Source organism: Idiotropiscis lumnitzeri, chromosome 6 (genome assembly GCF_059441095.1).
Source record: "Idiotropiscis lumnitzeri isolate Australia: NSW breed Sydney's pygmy pipehorse chromosome 6, RoL_Ilum_1.0, whole genome shotgun sequence".
NCBI lineage: Eukaryota > Metazoa > Chordata > Actinopteri > Syngnathiformes > Syngnathidae > Idiotropiscis > Idiotropiscis lumnitzeri.
Genome location: NC_142396.1, coordinates 20,977,923 through 20,997,396, shown reverse-complemented (window position 1 = coordinate 20,997,396; position 19,474 = coordinate 20,977,923). Strand labels below are relative to the sequence as shown.

General features: G+C 39.3%; 1 protein-coding gene and 1 pseudogene across 4 annotated transcripts in view; one reads left to right on the top strand and one right to left on the bottom strand.

Moving 5' to 3' along the window:
* Window positions 1–19,474, bottom strand: part of ppp6r3 (protein phosphatase 6, regulatory subunit 3) — a 43,806-nt gene that overhangs the window by 20,865 nt on the left and 3,467 nt on the right. For all 4 annotated transcript variants that reach the window (XM_088298294.1, XM_088298296.1, XM_088298295.1 and 1 more), the window contains exons 3-13: window positions 15,864–16,097; window positions 13,419–13,605; window positions 13,209–13,346; window positions 12,309–12,374; window positions 11,623–11,735; window positions 7,991–8,104; window positions 6,955–7,081; window positions 5,468–5,620; window positions 3,561–3,710; window positions 1,941–2,005; window positions 865–980 (exon numbers count right to left, since the gene is read on the bottom strand). In XM_088298294.1, coding sequence (XP_088154420.1) covers window positions 865–980; window positions 1,941–2,005; window positions 3,561–3,710; window positions 5,468–5,620; window positions 6,955–7,081; window positions 7,991–8,104; window positions 11,623–11,735; window positions 12,309–12,374; window positions 13,209–13,346; window positions 13,419–13,605; window positions 15,864–16,090 — 1,456 coding nt within the window. In that variant the 5' untranslated portion in view covers window positions 16,091–16,097. The remainder of the gene's footprint in view (window positions 1–864; window positions 981–1,940; window positions 2,006–3,560; window positions 3,711–5,467; window positions 5,621–6,954; window positions 7,082–7,990; window positions 8,105–11,622; window positions 11,736–12,308; window positions 12,375–13,208; window positions 13,347–13,418; window positions 13,606–15,863; window positions 16,098–19,474) is intronic.
* Window positions 9,249–9,967, top strand: LOC148335875 (uncharacterized; annotated as a pseudogene).

Here is a 19,474-nt window from a genome sequence, read left to right as displayed (position 1 = left end):
TACTGCAAAATCTAGAGGAATTGGCCTTAAAACAGTTAGTTATCCTTGAACTATTCAAATTTACCTAAACCATCTTCAGAGGCAATATGTAATTCTTGAAAAACTTCTACTTTCTCAAAGAAGTATCCAGTGAGTTGGCTATATGAATTCTTATTCCTGTTCAAAATGGTGAAGGGTTGAGAGATCACGCTCATAGATAACTGCAATAAATAACTTTATAATGCTGGATGATCTCTTCTTGTTGTTATGACTGTTGGTCTAAGGCTATGCTCATTGTTCACACTGCAGGTCAATTAGGATTTTTTTTCTCCCAATATGTGACATGTATCTCTTTATTTATTATTATTCTTTTTTTTTTCTTATACACAATATGAGCAGATTTTTCATTTTATTTTTCAAACCTAGCCAGGGCCTCTCTTGTATGTCTTCTGCTGCCTTCAAAGGTGAGGCCCTGGCTGCAGACGACCAATTTTGATCAATGTATTTCACACCGGTTGTCTGCCGTACCATTTTGAAGCAAAAATTTTAAAAAAGCTTGTTTTTATTTTTTTTTCTTATACTCCATGTCGTTGAGAAAGTTCAGTCTGGTTTTAAGGTAAACAACAGCACCAAGAATGCACTTTTTATGATCTTAAAGGGTTTTAGACTAAATTATGATGTAAAATAAGATTAAAGTGTTGGTTCTACTGGATCTAAGTGATGCCTTCAATACAGTAGTCCACAATATTCTCTTAAATCGTCTCAAACACATAGGCCTCTTTGGTGTTTTACACCAATGTCTTTTAGTGTTATTGCTAGAGCCCTACAACTGCTGCATAATTACTACCTGTATAGAGATGTGATGCAAATGGTCTGTGTTCTTACCAGAGATGAGCTGTTGTATTTGCAATCCGTTAGGGCCTTTTTCACAGTTATGAAGTATTGAATTAGCTATTCTAGTGAGGTGACCCATGTAGCCTCGCCGCCGACCACCTTCTAGTCTAAATGAAAAAAAATGAAAAAAAAACAAAACATAAATCATCTACAAATGTTGAGCAAACAAAGCAACCAAAAGCAATGCAGCCTTTGACCTTTAATGTGTTACATTCATTAGTTTTCTTTTTTCCCGTTTTTTGAAATTTTATTTTTTAATGATTGTACAGTGGCGAATGCCCACAACGCTGCTTCTTGACTTACTGTCTGCATGGAGACCTACCACAACCAAGTAAAATCACAATAAAAGCCCTCTCACGTGCCAAAAATACCAATACTAATGGAAGCACATTATCAAGCCAAAGAATCACCTCCTCCACCAAAACGACTTCCTTATTTATTGATGCTGACATATTTTAAACCTCATCCCCCTGAACATCTCTGCTGTTTTTCTATGCCCAGACCACTACTACCAGGGTTCTCACCTGCTCAAAGCCCTGGTGGCATATCACACCCACCCACATTACCCTTCACTGGCCTCCCATCAAGTTTGCAGTCGGACATTTGTTGGCATCCTGTCGCCTTCCTGCCTCACTCCTACTGGCTTCACCTGTTCTTCATTTTAACACACAAAACAATTTGGATGACTAGATTTTACACACTCCTGTTCCCACTCAGAACTCTTTTTTGGTAACTAGAGAAATGATTGCAAGGGATAGAAATATCCTATTCTTCACACAATAATGGTAAAGATAATTAGAAACACAAATCAAAAAGTATAGTCCAAACAATTTTCCATAAAAAAAGACCATTCAGGGAATCCGCTATGATTTCTTTTATTACAATACCAAACCATGAAATAAATAGATGCCCATCTTCGACAACACATGAAACAAAAAAAATAAAAACATCTGTACTTGATTACGCGCACGCACTTACTCACCCCAAAATATTTTAGCAACGCACATTTAACGAATTACTCAAATGAATAAAAAAGAAATCAATGAAAAAAAAAAATCAATACTCACTGCTCCCTTTCATTACTGTTCCATGCGTCAACGATTCTCTGTATGAAATGGCATTTTTGAAACAACTGTTGGAGAGAATTGAAAAAAAAAAGTTAACTTTTAACTATGTTAATCCAAAATAAAACTTGGCTTTGTACATCTTTAGCAAAACGTATGAAATTATTTCAGAATAGGTTTGGTTTTGGAGAAAATTAAACCCAAAGAACCGCAAGCAGAATCTATCAAAACAGTACAACTGTATTTTCAAATAATATTCCACTGCAATTTAATGCTGACATTTCGCTCCTTGAAATAAATGTTCAACTGAAATATAATCAGGACAGCGTAATCACTTTTTAATAATCAAATAATAATCAGTCACAGTATAACATAAGATATAAAAATCATCTTAAGTACACTAAATGGCAAACATGTAACAAGAAATTGCACAGATCCCCTGTTAAAGACATACTTTACTCATTTTGCAGTTTTTAGCAGTAAAAAGTTGATATTTTCCCTATGATGAATTTGATAACTTAATTATTTTTCATGTACAACTAATACTTTTTAAAATGCATGTTGCCACTTGCTGTTGACTAAAAATATCACGCGTGTTAAGGGCTCAAGTAACAACGAATAACGCTCAGCATGTGAACGTTATTATCAAATTCGCTATAGACAAAATGTTTTAGTGCTTTTTAGTGCTGAAAATTGCCAAATTAGTAAAGTATCCATTCGAACACTGCTATTGCTGGTAAAACCACAGTTTATTGTATATAATCTGCACAATTGATTTTGAGAAAAAAAAAGCACAAGTGCACTTACCTTTCGGTAAGTGATTTGCATTTAATCAACAAGAAAACTGATTGATGAACCCAAAATAAAGTTGAGCTGCTTTTGCAGAATTTTCCATTTTCATGTTTTATTCTAATGCAACTTATAGAAAACTATTATCTGCAGAGAGATCACAATCAAATAGCAATTGCTGGAATCTGACGTATAGTTACGTGGTGATTCCGTTTTTTTTTTTAAGTGACATTTTATATTTGAATCAGACCACTCGAGTACCACCATGTAGAGTAAATTTCACCCCTCCCACTCTGAAAGGTAGCAATCAATAAAACAGTCCAAAAAATATTCAAAGCAGCAAAGTAGATACATTGTGAAAAAGCACAGCAATTATCTAAACGCAGTGCCTGCAATGACCTTTGGGTGTATTTTCAAATATCTGCTACTGTAGGTAGGAATGAGCCAGTCAGAGTAAAGCCTTCATTCAATAGGGGATTTGCAGGTATGACTTGAGGAAGTATACGGCTTCAAAACAGGACAGCAGTGTGTGCCATGTTAACAGACTCTGACCCAAAATAGACGAAAGGTAGCAACTAAATCAAAAGATGTTTCAACATGCGTTTGCTATATTTAACTGGTGCACACAGCAACCAGCTTATTGCTGAGCAGTGCCTTCAAGAGATTTGTTCCTTTTTTTAAATCAATTGTTCAAATTATAGGACGCATGTAAAAGAAGAATTTTTAAAATTATCTTCTTGTCTAATTTTTATATCATAAAATTAAGATGGCTGAAGGCCATATCACCCAGTCCCACCATACTGTAGCCCAGCGTATGATGTATTTTAATCTTACATGTCTGACGAGGATGCTCTCTCTGGCATTTTCTTGTTCCGTCTCCAGCTGGACTTCAGTGGTGAAAGGTGGCATGACCAAAATCACAGCTGTACAGATTTCCACCTGTATGTGGAGGAAGTTGTTCCAAATGTATCGAAAATACATATCCTATGAAAAATAAAACAGTGTTGTAGTTATTACCCATTTTTTCCTCTTGACATCATAAAACACAAAATGGCAGATATGACCTAAACCAGAGGTATTCAATTAAAAGTCACAGAGGTCCACGACTAAAATTTCTTCCAATTAAAAGGTCCGAACCAAAGTCCAACTTCCCTTAATGTCTAGCCTATGTTCACATTTTTATATAGTTTCAATATTTCGTCATTTTCAACAGAGTGCACTTATATACAAAATATTTAGCAATGTTCCCATTAAACACCTTTGCCAGTCAAACAAATATGAGGCGTTTATTTCACATTCAAGAAAATGTGGCTCCAGGAACTTAAGGGTGCCAATTCCAGAAAAAAACAGTAAAATATCTCCTGCAGAAATATATCAAGTGCTAAGCATTGAGTTAACATCTTTTACCTTTTATTTTCTTAAATCAAAGTTATCATCCTAAAAAAAACGGAAAGCCTAATTATCCAAGTAAAACAAGTCAACATGTTCAGTACACAATCAATAAAAATGGCTGTCCTCATGAAAAACAAATTCAAAATGAGCTTTGACACCAACTTTTATTTTGAATATTTTTTTAACTTCTCTTAATAAGAAAAAATGAGTTTGTGACTCTCCCTGCCAGTGACTTAAATCTGGGTTGGAACGGAGTCAGGGCCATTGGCATTTGGTAGATTATTTCACACATCTGGGCTTTGTGTTTTCCTTTAAATAATGTTTGTGCAACCGCATTTAAGCACTCCTTCTCAACTTCCTTTTTTATGTTTCCCCAAAATCCATGATACTTTTAGTGAAAATTAGTTTGCATGCCGCTGGGCTGTATACGAAAATGTAAAAATCTGTTAGACTGCACTCAAAGTTCAATGTTTTTGCGTGTGCTCACCTCAAACTTCAGCGGATAACTTTGCACAAAAGGGCAGTGCTTTGTTTCGTAGTGGCGCTTCGCAATGTTGCGACGGTTTCGGAGAATAAGATGCACACTGGTTTTGAATCGGCAGCAGCCAGAACGCAGCTAAATTTCTCCGTCCAATCATTTAAAACAACACTTTTTAGCAAGGCATACTGTCAGCAGCACTATCTTCCGGTCTGCTGCGCAATTGGCAGTGGATTGTAAACAAAAGATTTGATTGGCTCAAATGAGTGATGCCTTTTCCGTATAAACTAGAATTGCAGCGTCAACGTTTGCGAATGCGCCCTGAAAAAAATTCATCATAGATTGGTCATGGGTCCGGTCCAAACCATCTGTCGGTCCGGATCCGGACCGCGGTCCGCTATTTGGTGATGCCTGACCTAAACTATGGTTATAAAAGATTTGCTGATGACTTGCGTGATCTCGTGAATGATCAGAAAGGAATGTGGGAGGAAGACGTTGACAATGATAATTTCTCACTATCACCATCATCAACAATTTGAAAAGGTTAGGTCTCATCTCTGGTGAGGTATTCGTAAAAGCAGGCTACTCCTGTGGTTATTTTGGGCGACCTGGTGCCCGTAGGCACAACGTTGGCGACCACTTAACGAAAGACATAAAAAAGGTGCTGCAGGAGTGTCTCAATGTCACGGACTCTATTCATTAATACAATATTTGTATATTTTTATTAATAAGTATTATGCATAATTCTCCATATGGTTATCATGTGAAAATTATGTTTGCTTCTATTTACAGTATGTATACAGCACTTTGTTCCATCTGAGGAAGGTTTTGTGCTCTATAATTGAATTAGAGTTGAAAGTGTAATACTCACAAGTATAACTCCCAGGGTGTTGAGGTCAATCAGCTCTTCACTGATACATGGAGTGTTGGTTTGCAACAGACTGACCACTAGTCTGACCACATGGAGCCGAGTGTTACCCACAGGAGGATCGAGCACCCCCCACGTTGTCCTCATCATGTCGTTCTGTTAAAGAGAATTTACACAAACCTTTGACTCAGATATATCATTTTAAATAAGTATTTATTGTACAGGACTGTGTTTTTAACCCCAAGAAGATCTTAAAATTAGAACATGTGTCACTAGAGCCTATCCCAGATCATGTTGGGTCATGTTGCTGGTTGTTGGCCAATCGCAGGGCCAATGGACAGTTTTCCATTCATGACACACATTCATAACTATAGACAATTTGGAGTTCTCAATGAAGTTTCCAATGCCTGGTTTGGGAATGTGGGACACAGAAAGCCCATGCACAAAGAGAGAATATGCTAAATCAACACAGGAGGGCCTGAGCAGAGATTCGAACCCAGAACATTTTGGCTGACAGATGCTAATCACTGGGCCACGCGCTGCCCAAGACCAACACAAATGAATGCCAATTTGGCTGACCATGGCGTTAAAATAAATAAAGAATTTGTGTCAAGAAACCTCAGCCTCAAACTTAAATACATTTAGGCATCAGTGTCAAAAACGTTACTTACTTTTGATAGTCGTTGTCCACGACTATCAAAAGTCAATGGAAGTAAAACTCTGTGGTTTGAAAAAAAAATGGTTGTCCAAGAAAATCTGAAAAAGGGGTCACAATCTTCGCAAATTTATTGAGTTGAATTTATAAAAAAAAATGTAGGCACAGCTCTAAAAGAACGATGCAACTTGGATGAATTGACTGATTCATTTGTAGAATGACACGAACATGATTTTGCACACCAAATTTGAATTTAGGATTCAATTAATGGGCGGCACAGTGGACTGACTGGTTAGCACGATGGCCTCACAGTGCAGAGGTCGTGGGTTAAATTCCGGTTCCGGACTTCCTGTGTAGAGTTTGCATGTTCACCCCGTGCCAGCATGGGTTACCTCCGGGTACTCCGGTTTCCTCCCACAGTCCAAAAACATGCATGGTAGTTTGAGTTGACACTCTAAATTACCCCTCGGTGTGAGTGTGAGCATGAATGCTTGTTCGTCTAAGTGTGCTCTGCGATTGTCTGGCAACCAGTTCAGGGTGCATCCCGCCGACTGCCCGAAGATAGCTGGGATAGGCTCCAGCACCCCCCGCAACGATTGTGAGGAGAAGCGGTTAATGGATGGATGGATGGATTCAAATAATGTTCAGTGTGAAGTTAGGTTGACCTCAGAAAATTCTGAGCTACACCTTAGCTTTGCCAGGCACATCAGCCATATAATGTATGCACCAGCCATATCATCTTGGAAGTGGCAAGGTACAGTATACCTCATTTGATACATAAATGTACTAATCTTAATCCTTGGAAATTAACCACAAACTAGTATGATGTGTCTACCTTTGGGGGATCCAGCAGTAGTTGATGAAAGTCTTTGAGTCGCGGTCTTACAGCCTCCAAGATGCTATGGTTGACTGAGAATGAAGGGTTGGACATTCTAGGGGAGCATTCCATATGGCCCTCAAACCTTGAAGAGAAACAGCCACCCATAACATTGTCAGTAAAGCTTTGTAAAAAGTGTTCTCTTGCGACTTTGCAGATTCATTTTATAACATATTTACATTTATGACCGTAACTTAATGTATTGAAGTTTTACTTTACTTTACATTTTCATGCTATTTTTATTCCTTTAGCCATCTCCATTCTAAACTCACACACACACGACCACCCGTACCTTGCAGAACAGCAACGTGATGTGTTTTTATATACCCTATTCAGTATTATTTTCCATTGCACTAACTATTCTCTTATTTATCTAATTTATATATTTATCTAAATTATTGTTGTATTGCACTGGAGTGGGGAGCTCTCTAATCTCGTTGCACACTTGAGTACAATGACAATAAAGGGATTTCCGATTCTGATTCTTTAAGTCAGACCAGGCAAAAACAAATTCGATTTGCAATTTTTGTTTTAGGGGAAATTAATTTTTCAAAAAGACAATGAAAAAGACATTGAAAATTAGACAGCTCGTCACCTTTAACATTAGCTCTGTATTTATTCCACATTGTGCATTTTAAAAGCTTCATTTATGAAGTGTTCCAAGTGTTCAGAAGGGTGGGAACCATATGGGGGGTTTCGTAATGGAACATATCACACACGAAAAGTGTGGGAACGCTGTCATGTAATTGCGAGGGAATGTCTAAATTTAGGCATTTTGCCCTGTAAGTTTTTTGTGTTTTCTGTTGCAGCAATATCTTAATCTAAAAGAAAAGCAGGGAATTACAAAATCTTAATCTCGCCTCTAAAATATTTACATGATAGACCTGATTTTGTTTTTGTAATGTTTCTTATTAATTTACAATATTTGGGGTCTTACTAATGTGTTTTACATGTCTAAAATGAAATAGAAAGAATAGAAAAGATGAGGACATACGCTGGTCGTCTTGTCTCAAACAATGTAAGAAGGATCTGGATAACACTGACAATGGCAGAGTCATTCTTCTCCTTATCGAAGATATGAGACAGCAGCTTCTCTACTGTGGTTTGCCTGAAGACAGACAAGACCCATTACATTTAGTAATCACATCCGTTCAGCACTGCTCCTCAGAAATTCTTGTAAGAGATTGAATTTACGGTCTTTAGAAATCCTAAATCATCAATTACATACAGTTATGGTCCATGACATTGGCACCCCTGTGCTTTTGTTAGATAATAAACCACTTCTCCCAAAAAGTCATACCAATTACAAATTCAACGGTATTTACGTTTACTGCTTTAGTTGGCAAAAGGAACAACACAAAAAAAGAAGAGAAAAAAAAAAACACAGAACTCATGAACAAAATAATTGCCACCCCCCCCAACTCAACATTTGATAGCACATCCTTTTGAAAAAAAAAATGCTGAAATAATTAACACCCTGAAACTATCAACACATTTCTTTAACCTCTCTGCTGGAATTCTAGCCTTATCTTTTTTTGCCAGCAGCTCTCTTACATTTGAAGGGTGCCTCTTCCCAGTTGCTGTTTTGAAATCCTTCCGCATATGCTCTCTGAGATTTAGATCTGGACTCATTGCTGGCCACGTCAGAACTCTCCAACACTTTGTCTAAAGCCATCTTGGGTACCTTTTTGGAAGTGTGCTTTGGGTCACTCTCTGATTTACGATCCATGACCTCTGATGGAGACCAAGCTTCCTGCCTGGTGGGTCCTACATTGTGCCTCAAATTTCTTTAGTAGCCTTCAGAATTCATGATGTCTTGCACACAGTCAACCTCAAAACCTCTATTTGACCGGAGGTACCGTGTTCTTTTCGCTGAAGGCCTCATTTCCTTTTTGGGAAACTTTACTGATGTACTTTGTTCTCATCAGTCCACTGAACATTCTCCCAGAAGGACACACCCGTTTCCCATTTTAACTGGCTCCAAGTGTGATTGTTAAATTACCAGCGACTGTTACTTGCTACAGGCGAGTTTAATTACTAAATAAACCAGCATGAAATGCTTCCGAATCAATTATTTCTTACAATTATGATAAAGTGCCAATAATTTTGTCATGTCCATTTTTGGAGTTGTGTAATAAGATTCGTCTGTTTTTCCCCTTTTTGTTTTGAGTAGTGTTCCATTCGACGGTGCATACGCGACTGACTGGGAGGGTCCTCGGCTGCCTTCATCCCCCAGGCGAGTAAACGCAATTATGGTTTTGTGCACCACATGCATCCTTCACAGTGAAAGGCTTTCCCTGCTAGACTAACGTGTCAGTCAGCTAGATCAGAATAATATGGAAATCGTAAATGAGGCAGACTCGTCAGATAGCCTGGGGTATCGTCAACCAGCTAGTTTGGGTAGCATTGGCCGTAAGCGGCTTGCTAATCGTCGTGAGCCTGTTAAGACCCATAGCAGTTCCATTCCACCTTGGTCTTCTGGCTCCCACACTTTAGCTATAGGTGACTGCATTACCCGCAAATTACGATTGAAAATCCAGCCTTAGTAATGTGTATTCCGGGGGCCAGAGCACCTGACATTGAAGCTAACCTTGGGGAGCTGGCAGGCACGAGACCTAGACACGAGCGTAGTGCAAGCAACGCTAGCGACTCTGATATACACGTCGGCTCCAAAGCTACTACGATGAGGCAATCGAAGATCACAAAGAAAAACATCGCAAGGACTTGTGATCTCACCAGAAAGATGAGTTGCGTAATTGTCTCTGGCCGCTTGCCTGCGAGAGGCAATGATTAGAAGTTTATCAGATTATTCTCACTTAATCAGTGTAGTGAGTAGAGACTGCAGTTTGCAGATAATTGGCTTTCTTTCTGGGGCTGACCCGACTTGCTGAAGATGGATGGTCTTCACCTTAACTGGGAAGGCGCCATCATTCTTTCTACAAATATAGATTACTGTTTGAGCCTTCCGTGACAGTACACATTAGAGCAGGTCAGGTTGCAGGCAATTAGTGGGGGCCGACAGTTTTTCTGAATAAGGCCGGAGGGTCGAGACCGCAGGGCGCAGGACTAACCAGCAAAAAGGGTCAAGTGCAAAGCTCTGTGTATTACATAGAGATTTCTCAAAAATGTAGAATTACTGACCTATAAACACCAAATTGCTATTGGCTTTACAGCGATGTAATGCTTTGCCTTTTTTTTTTTCCATTCTAATTCTAGAATTTAGTCGATAAGAATGACCATTCTCCCTCAGATTCTATTTATTCCAATGTTTACCATTTTCAATACCACAAAAGCTATTTTTAGAATGGGGCAGAACGATAAAGATGGGCAAAAGGCCCAGTATTAAATAACAAACATTACAAATGAAGAAAACCAAGAGCAGTACAAACCATCCATGTTTACGGGAATAATTTTATGCTGCCCAGCTGAGATCGCTTGTGTGCATGCACTCTCCGATTTAGACAGTAGAACGGAAAGACCGAGAGGAGGAAACGATTAAGAATATCCCATTGAATGCATTAATGTTTGACACTAAACTACAACAGGAGATTAACTTTAACAAAAAAGTATCCATCATTGATGATTGTAGCCTTAAATGAAATTGTTAAAAAGTGCAATTTAGAGGAAGATGAAGATGCAAAAATATATCGATGGTGTGCCGACAATTCAGAGTTTACCCCCAACAAGTATAGATTCAAACTTTGGATTTCAAAATTACTAACAGATAAAAACTCACTTGTCCATAAGGGGGCACTTCAAACATTTGAAATTTTAAACAAAAATATGGGTTGAATTGTTATGATTTGTTCAGATTTGTACTTACCGATCAGACAACATTTTAATCAGAACATTAAAAGGCAACCTGAGAGAGGATTTTTACAAACATTTATGTCATTAATAAAATCAATACACCTAATCAAGTTAATTTCGAAATTACATGATCCATCCTGGTGGGTACTTGGACCTTTATTGTTTGGCATCTACATGCTACTGCTTGGAGATATACGTAATTAGTTTTCACTGCTATGCAGATGATGGCCAATTATATATGTGGAATTAGGTGATTTGGAAGTAGCTGTTTTGAGTCGACAGTAACTGACCAGTACACTGACCACATCCTTGGAGGTGCTGCTATGGAGAATACAGTTTTTCTCAACTGGGAGAGGACCCACTCCACTGAAGTCATCCTTCCATTACATTGTATAGTGGCTGCCAGGATGGCCGAGTGGTCTAAGGCGCCGCGTTCAGGACCCAGTCTCCCCAGGAGGCCTGGGTTCGAATCTCAAATTTCCCCATTGTGGGACTAATAAAGGGAATATTATTATTATTATTATTATTATTATTATTATTATTATCATAATGGGGGGGTTAAGATCAGGGGATGTCGAGTGCGGACATGTGAAGCCCTTTTAGACGTTCTTGTGATTAAGGGCTATGCAAATAATTTTCTTGGAGAAGTGGTGCATCATCTGAATGAAGCAAAGTTGTGCCAATGTTTTTGGCCATGATCATACTTGATGTGGTTTCACAAAGTTTACGCACAAAACATTCACTTTTTGGTCCATAGAACAAAGTGTCATTGAGCAAATACATTTGCAGAGCACAGTATTTATGAACAAAACATACTTTTCAAGTGTAGCCAGCAATGGGTCTGGCTGCGGGCATCCTTGGACCTGAAACATCTGGTCTCTGCTCAGTCTGATGATCTCACACAGTGACTGCGAGGCGTTGGACTGTCTCTGTGTGAATAGTACATTTTATAACAATTAATAATAATAATAATGATAATGAGAATGATATGTTCAGACATTTTGTCATGACTTATTCTAAAATGAAATAAAAGTCCTCTAAATTCTACAAACAAGACCCAATGATGATGTCATGAAATACTTTCGGAGTAGAAAAAGTAACATTTTAAAAATACAAACCCCAACTCCAATGAAGTTGGGAAGTTGTGTAAAACATAAATTATTTGCAAATCCTTTTAAAACTAAACAGGGCTCAAGGCTGCCTCTTAATATATTTCCCCTAAAATTTGCAGCAAGTGCAAGTACCGGATTTTTACGGCCAAAAGACGCGCCGTATCAAAGGGCGCAGTACCAGTTGAGGGTGCTATTTCTGTATTTGATACACTGTATCATTGGGCGCAAACAGAACCGAGCAACTGAGCAGTCGCGCTGACTTCATTACATGTTTTTTGAAAGAAGCAAAGGAGGTTCACTTGAAAACATCTCAATAGATTGTTTCATCTGCATTGGAACCAAAGTTGCCCAGTGTGATAGCGGCATCAAAATTGCGATGTTTAAACTTACATCTTCATCTTGAGATGGTTGAACCATGTCCACAAGCCTCTGAATGATATTTTCCTGATTCAGCCACTGAAACAAGAGAAAAGCGAAATCAGGTGAATAAAGTACACTTCCACCTATTATAAGCAAATACAGTACAGGGGGTCCGAGATGTATGGAACAATGTTTCTCTGGTCATAGCTGATCATCAATTGTAGCCTCTACAGTAATAGGGATTTTATTCATCAAAACTACCATGACAACACTACATTTTTCTCCATATTGCACAAGTTGCTTCTCCAGCAGTGCACCTTAAATGCTTATTTGTTGAAGATGCAACCCTTCAGTCAAAGTTTATACAATGCAAATGCAACTAAGTAAAACTCTCCAAGGAGTGCTGTTCTTGGCAAGGAAATCTCAGGCATCCTCTCTCTTATTGCAGGCTCATTTTTGTAAAGTCAAGTTGTTTATTAGTCCATTTGTGTTTCACTTGCCTGATGCTGAGGATGGGAGTGGCTAGTAATCGGGTTAGTAGTCACTACTGAGTTGCTTGGTCGAACAAAGTTGCACCACACACTCATTCTGCACACATTTGTTCGTTTGTTTAACTGTTTGTATTTATATTTCTTTTATGTCTGAGTCGGCTGCGCACATGCTTGTAATGGTGGCTCAAACACTGTAATCTCTGCATACAACACGCAAAACACCCGAGGCTTCCTGAATTGTTTTCTATTGATATTGTTCATGTGTCCATCACAACACATATTGTTGATGAACTATCACCAAAAAACATTTTACACTCAACAAGCAAGTTCATTTAACAATGTCACATCATCACGGACTAAATTTGTATTTTGAGTTTGGTTTAATTTAAGTGAACGCAGGATGAATCCAAAATCATTATTGCACAATCTGGCTACCCACGTTAAGGACATCCTGTCGCAACAGCTGGGGTTCAATGCAGGTGAGCATTCTGAGAAGCAGGTCCATGATGGCTGACGTCCCTATGTGTTTGATCATCAGGTCTACAAAGTCCTCCCTCTTCCGGAGAAACTCCACAATCTAAACACACAAAAGCATTACATTTTTCTGCTGGGCTCCAACACCCATCCCATAATTTTCTTCCCTGTTCACCTGTTCAGGTTTGCGTCCTATAAGAATAGACAAGACCTTCGAGAAGAAGCTGGCCAGAAGTGGGTTAAGAGGTGGCTCATTCTGGAGAAAGCCGTACAATTTCATCAGCAGTTTTTCATCTTCCACTAATCTGTCATTAATTTGGCTCACATCTGACGTAAGCAGCTCACACGATATGTTGGGATATCTGGTAAAGAAAGAAAAGGGAAAAAAAGAGCAAAAATAAAGCAATGATAAACCAGACATAATGAGGGTTAATTTTGACAGTAAAAGGCATGCCCTAAAAACACATACAGCAAGGGCAAAAGTATGGAGTTAGGTTAAGAATTTATATATATATCATAACTATTTAAGTTTAGGCCTGTTACAATGAAAAATATAGCAGTCAATAAAATATCTTAGATAAATGAAAAGTATATAAAAAAAACAGTTCTGAAAAGAAATTCCAAACGGAGTACTTCATACAAGCACACATCTGTAGAAGCAGCATAAAATTAGATGCTTGTTCTCTCGCTCTCTTACTTTGACGTAAGCTGTCAAGCAACGGGCGGCCCTGAATGCCCCGTCATGATTTTTGTCCTGATTTGAAGAAACTGGGTGGGACGGTTCTTTTAAATCAGGGGCGCAAAGACTCTCAGCATATAATAAATATAAATTAACCAAATCCTAATTATCTTCCTTATTTATTTTAAGAAAAATAAAATTCTTGTGTAACTGCATATTGCACAATATAACTAGTGGTATCTTATCCTTACTCTGATGACTTGCTGCTGATAGCGAGTCGGCTGAACACTTCCCAATGAACATCAGTCCTGTTGGATCAGTACTTGGAAAATGTTTTTATCAACGGCCCCAAAAGGCACACCACATTTCTCTCTTTTGAGCGGACTGACTCAGTCCACACCACCACTACCACCAACCGGCGAATGTGACGCACCAATCTGAGGGCCCCCGGCATCTCGTCAGTGTTCGGGTGTCCTCTGTCTGGCGTGTCATTCTCCAGCGGTGGGCAAACCGCAAGCGTGTGCATTACCCGCTTCCTACCGGCCAAATCTCCTCACACTCTGTATGGAAATACTTTGCCCATTTGGTCCCTCAATCATTTTTATTCTTTATTATTAAGTTTAGAGTAGACGGACCAAAACGGAAAGTGCTAGTTAGCTAGTTTTGCCAGATAGCGCCCTTTCAAGCGCATGCACGGTGAGGCATGTGACACGTGGATGACTGGCTGTCCTATACGTCAATCAAGTGAGTCTACATTTTTTGGTTCTTAACTCATTCACTGCCGTTGACACGCCGCTACAGTATATTATATCAACAGCATAAAACTGAGAGGGCTGGCGGTGACTCAATGAATGCTCCCCCCAAATGCTGTTTGTATATCAATTAAATTGATTGGAAATATTGATTATAGTTGACATTAGGGCTGGGCGATAAACCGAAAATTTACCGTTACCGAAATTTATTACAATGACCGAAATCATTTTGCCCATGTCGGTAAATTCGGTGTTAAAAAAAAAAAAGAAAAGCCTTTTCTGTCTGCGGCAATGTTCATGCCCCTTTAAGACCGCAACAGCGCCTCTAGTCACGTGACTCTACCAGTCTGCTCGAGAAAGAAAACAGACGTCGCTGTCGTAGCTGGGATTCAAATCCAGAAGCTTTTTCACCACCCACAACACAACCATGCTGTGCTGAAAGTTCAAAGTGAGAAGCAAGGTTCGACAAGTGACAACAGCCCATTAACGGAGGCAACACCATACGAGAGAACGTCTCAGAGGTGGACGCGATAGCCTAGCACATAGCTAAAGATAAAGCTCCTCTAGTTACAGTGGCGTGCACAGGATTTAAACGCTTCATGAAAGTCGTATTTCCCGATATGGACTACATCGGGCCGGGAGTTTAGACATGTCAAGCATTTTGCATCTACATCCAACTTGTGGTCGGGTCACAACATGGATCCCGGATTGAGCCTGACTGTGCATTACATAGACGACAAGTGGCGACTGCGCACCAGAGTACTCGAGACGGCACATTTCCCCCGATGATGCACACTTGTTTATTTGGCTTACATTGACATTTTCTTTAGCATTTTTTTATTTGGCATTATTTACATCATGACAGCATCTTGGCGCAATCTATTTGCAGAAAAAGATTTTGCAAGAGGTACCCTTTTTCTTTGTGACATCGTTCAAGTCATGCAAAGCAAGATATTTGGAATGTTTATACAAATGATTTTTTTACTTTTATTTTTCATTGAAAGTAACGTGTACCAGTTGGTCAGTTAAGAAAAAACAGTCAATATGCATTTCCTGCATTTATTTAGATTTTAGTCCACGGGGGAAATTCATCGTGCATTTATCGTTATCGAGGTAAAATTCCTCAATTTCTCGCGATATTGATTTGAGGTCATATCGCCCAGCCCTAGTTGACATGATATAATCTTACTTGTATTTAATGTTTTCCTCAACATCAGCACTTGGTTCCTGCGTGATGAAGGTGACAAGGTCCTCCATGCACTCTGGTCTCAAGAGGAAGTCAACCAGTTTGTGGTTTTGGGCCTTGCACTCTTGCAGAACATCCTCCTCCTCCATTACATCGGTTAGTCTTACATCGTCCCTCTCCAGTAGAGTGTCAATGTGGGATGTGGCGTGGAGGTCAAATTTCCAAAACATATTTGTCCTAAGAAATGGAGACAAATGGGAGTTTATTCATGTCCCGTTAGTCTTATAACAGATTCAAACACACAAAACTCTGTGTCATCAAAGCATTACACCGATACTTTAAATTTAGTTCAGCAAAAATTGACTGACAAATTTAAAGACCTGACTATGAACAGCATCGATCTGCCACACTATTAAACCTTTAATGTCAGTTTTTAGCAGAAAAACATTAGTGATGCCGATACAGATTAGTAGTCGTGGAGGTACTAATCCGATATTTATTGGTTGAAAAAAAAAAAAAGAGGTAAACATCAAAATTTTGATAAAAATAAAAACTACAAAACTTAGAAAAAGACTTCGTTTAAATGCCTTTAAGCACATGTTTATTAAACCACTTAAGTGATATACAATATTTTAAAGTTTTTTGTAGATCTTGGAAAACAATTTAATTTTAAAAGTCTAACAAAAAGGGCACACAGCACCCAGGCTCAACTGCAGTTTGATGAAAACAAACGTCTAAACTTTACTACGGCAAATAGTTTTTTATGTGAGTGAGTTGTAGTGGACTGACGTCTATTAAAATTTCGGCAAAGTCTGTAGTTGTGCATGTGACTCGAGGTGAAAAAGCAAACAGGCAGTTTACTGCTGATTGGCTGCTACTCACTGCACAAGGAAACAATCAGATGTTCCTGTGGGCGAGCCATCTTTTAATATATCGGCCTTGAAAGTTATCTAAAAGGCAGATGCCAATAATCGGCAAAATGCCAGGTATTGGCCCAGATAATCGGCCTGGCCAATAATCGGTCTATCACGAGACTTTACACACTCAGGCACGCCCTTGTTAAGGCACACATCACCAATACGTAAATGAAATTCTGCGCTATGGGGCATAAGCTTCAATTTCCTTTTTTTTTTCCACTTTCACTCTTTGCTGATTCACCGGTCCAGAGAAAGTTGAGCGAGACACCCACCACACATAACCTGAAAATATGTACACAACCACCAAATAGGCATGACTCAGACTGGGCCTAATTGCAATACCAATTGTTGCCAGTGACGTGTGCGCGTCTCATCCCTGGGCCACTTTGAAGGCGCATGTGTTTTACATTCACTTAATCAGAATACGGTGCCCATGACTGATTGCGATTTATGTGTTCTTTTCCTTTGTAACTGCATTTAGACCTTCGCTGATACATATTAAAATAGTGTCGACTTAATCAACAATAGATTACAGTAAAAATTGACGAGTGGACGAGCACTTTAAACATCCCAGAGGAGAACGCACGACCAGTGGGATCTGGTAGACGCTTTAAGTGGCGGAGGTCATCCATCCATCCATCTTCTGTACCGCTTCTCCTCACTCGGGTGGCGGGGGTGCTGGAGCCTATCCCAGCTATCTTCGGGTAGTAGGCGGGGGACACCCTGAACTGGTTGCCAGCCAATTGCAGGGCACACAGAGACGAACAACCATCCGCGCTCACACTCATACCTAGGGGCAGTTTAGAGTGTTCAATCGGCCTGACATGCATGTTTTTGGAATGTGGGAGGAAACCGGAGTACCCGGAGGAAACCCACGCAGGTATGGGGAGAACATGCAAACTCCACACAGGAAGGCCGGAGCAGGGATCGAACCCACGACCGCTGGTGTCTCTCACTGTGAGGCCATCGTGCTAACCAGTTGGCCACCGTGCCGCCCGGCGGAGGTCATGTGTCAACAAAAGCGGGATTACGGACCTGTCAAGTCTCTGTGAGTGATTTTGAAACAAAAACAAGCAAGAAATTGCTATGTTTGGGACTGTTGCGTTTTATTAATCACTAAAACATGGTTACCGGCTCAGATTCTCCATGCTTCAGTGCAACTGTACTTGAGGCTAACCACAGCACAAAGTGAACATTTTCATCGCCAGTTTACGTTGTCCAATTTTGCGCATCAACAAAAGAAAAAAATGACAAAACTTGTTGCATGCTTACGACCCTGGAGAGTTTAAATGCTTCAGAAAATGGATGGATGGATCGCTAAGACGGTGTATTTTAAATTATATATTTTCTTGAGAATATTTTCACTTGAAAATGTCTACCAGCACTCAAATAGGGTCCTGCATTTGTCTCAAAAAAATACATGTGAGAGCAGGTGTGCATTAAAGTCACTGTTAAGTAAATTATTATGTGAGTGTTTTGTTCCTTGAAGTATTAATAGCAAATGTACATTAAAATACGCCCATGTCCAGTCCTGCTGTAATGTTCTTCACACAATTTTAAAAATAGGAAAATCAACATACATTGTTAAGGAAGTGAATTTCTGCAAGTTGGTGTATTTAGCAACTTTGGAGCTGGTAAAACCTAGGAAAAAGTTGCATCTGTCTATTCACAATCAGTACAAAGACAGCCTAGAGGCCTGCTTTGATTTATTTTCCATTTATTTTATTCAAGTGCAGAACATTCTCATGTTTAATGTTGAATTTATGGAACCCAAATGTTTGGAATAAATGGGTCACATTATCATACCTACCATTGCTGACTATTGTTATGCAATTTAATAGTATAACTTGATTAAGTCTTTTCTAACAATTCATACGAAAAAAAAAACCTACAGCCTGTATCATTCCTGCTGATCTCGTATCTGCTGATATCTGTATTGGACATTACTCTAAGCCGCAATATTGTTATCGGATAGGAAGTGGAAAATGTTGTACAGAAAGTACGGAATCATATTTGTATTGTCCAATCTTTCCGCATAACAGAATTTCCTTATGTGGGAAACGACCATGGTAAATGTCCTGTATGAACGAGCAAGTATATTAAAGCATAAATACAACTTTTTCTTTCACCCACTCTGTAACTTTACCTTCCCTCCCTGACCACACAAGACGGCATTGCTCAGCTGACATCGTGCAACTTTTGAAGCCAGCCGTGGGACGCTTCGAAGTCCTCTACGCCCATAGATAGAGTTTTTAGCACGACAACAGTTAAAGCATTGCAGGACACGTTCATTTACGCCGCTATACTTCGGCCGTCAAGCCTCTGAACAGGTAAATTGCCGGAATTGTTCTGAGCCAGAATCATTTTTTTTTTTTACTTTGTATCTCGCTTCGCTTAGTCGGATGCATTTCACTCTCTTCCACGGTATTTACCGTTCTGCTTCGTTTGGATGCCAAGACCTTCAGACGTAAATGTAAATGAATGGATTTGAAATATTTCGCAATTTCAGTAAAACTCATGCCAAAGAAGCCTTTTACATGTTGTCGTTTTGGGTCCGATCATGGCGAAGCGGTCAAAGTTTTTCCATTGTATGGAGTGGGAAATGCAGGAGTTTGCGCTACTGCGGGCTTCGCTATGGCTTCCGGGTTCCGGATATCGGAATTTACGTTGTGAGGAATCGAGCGTTAATGTAATATA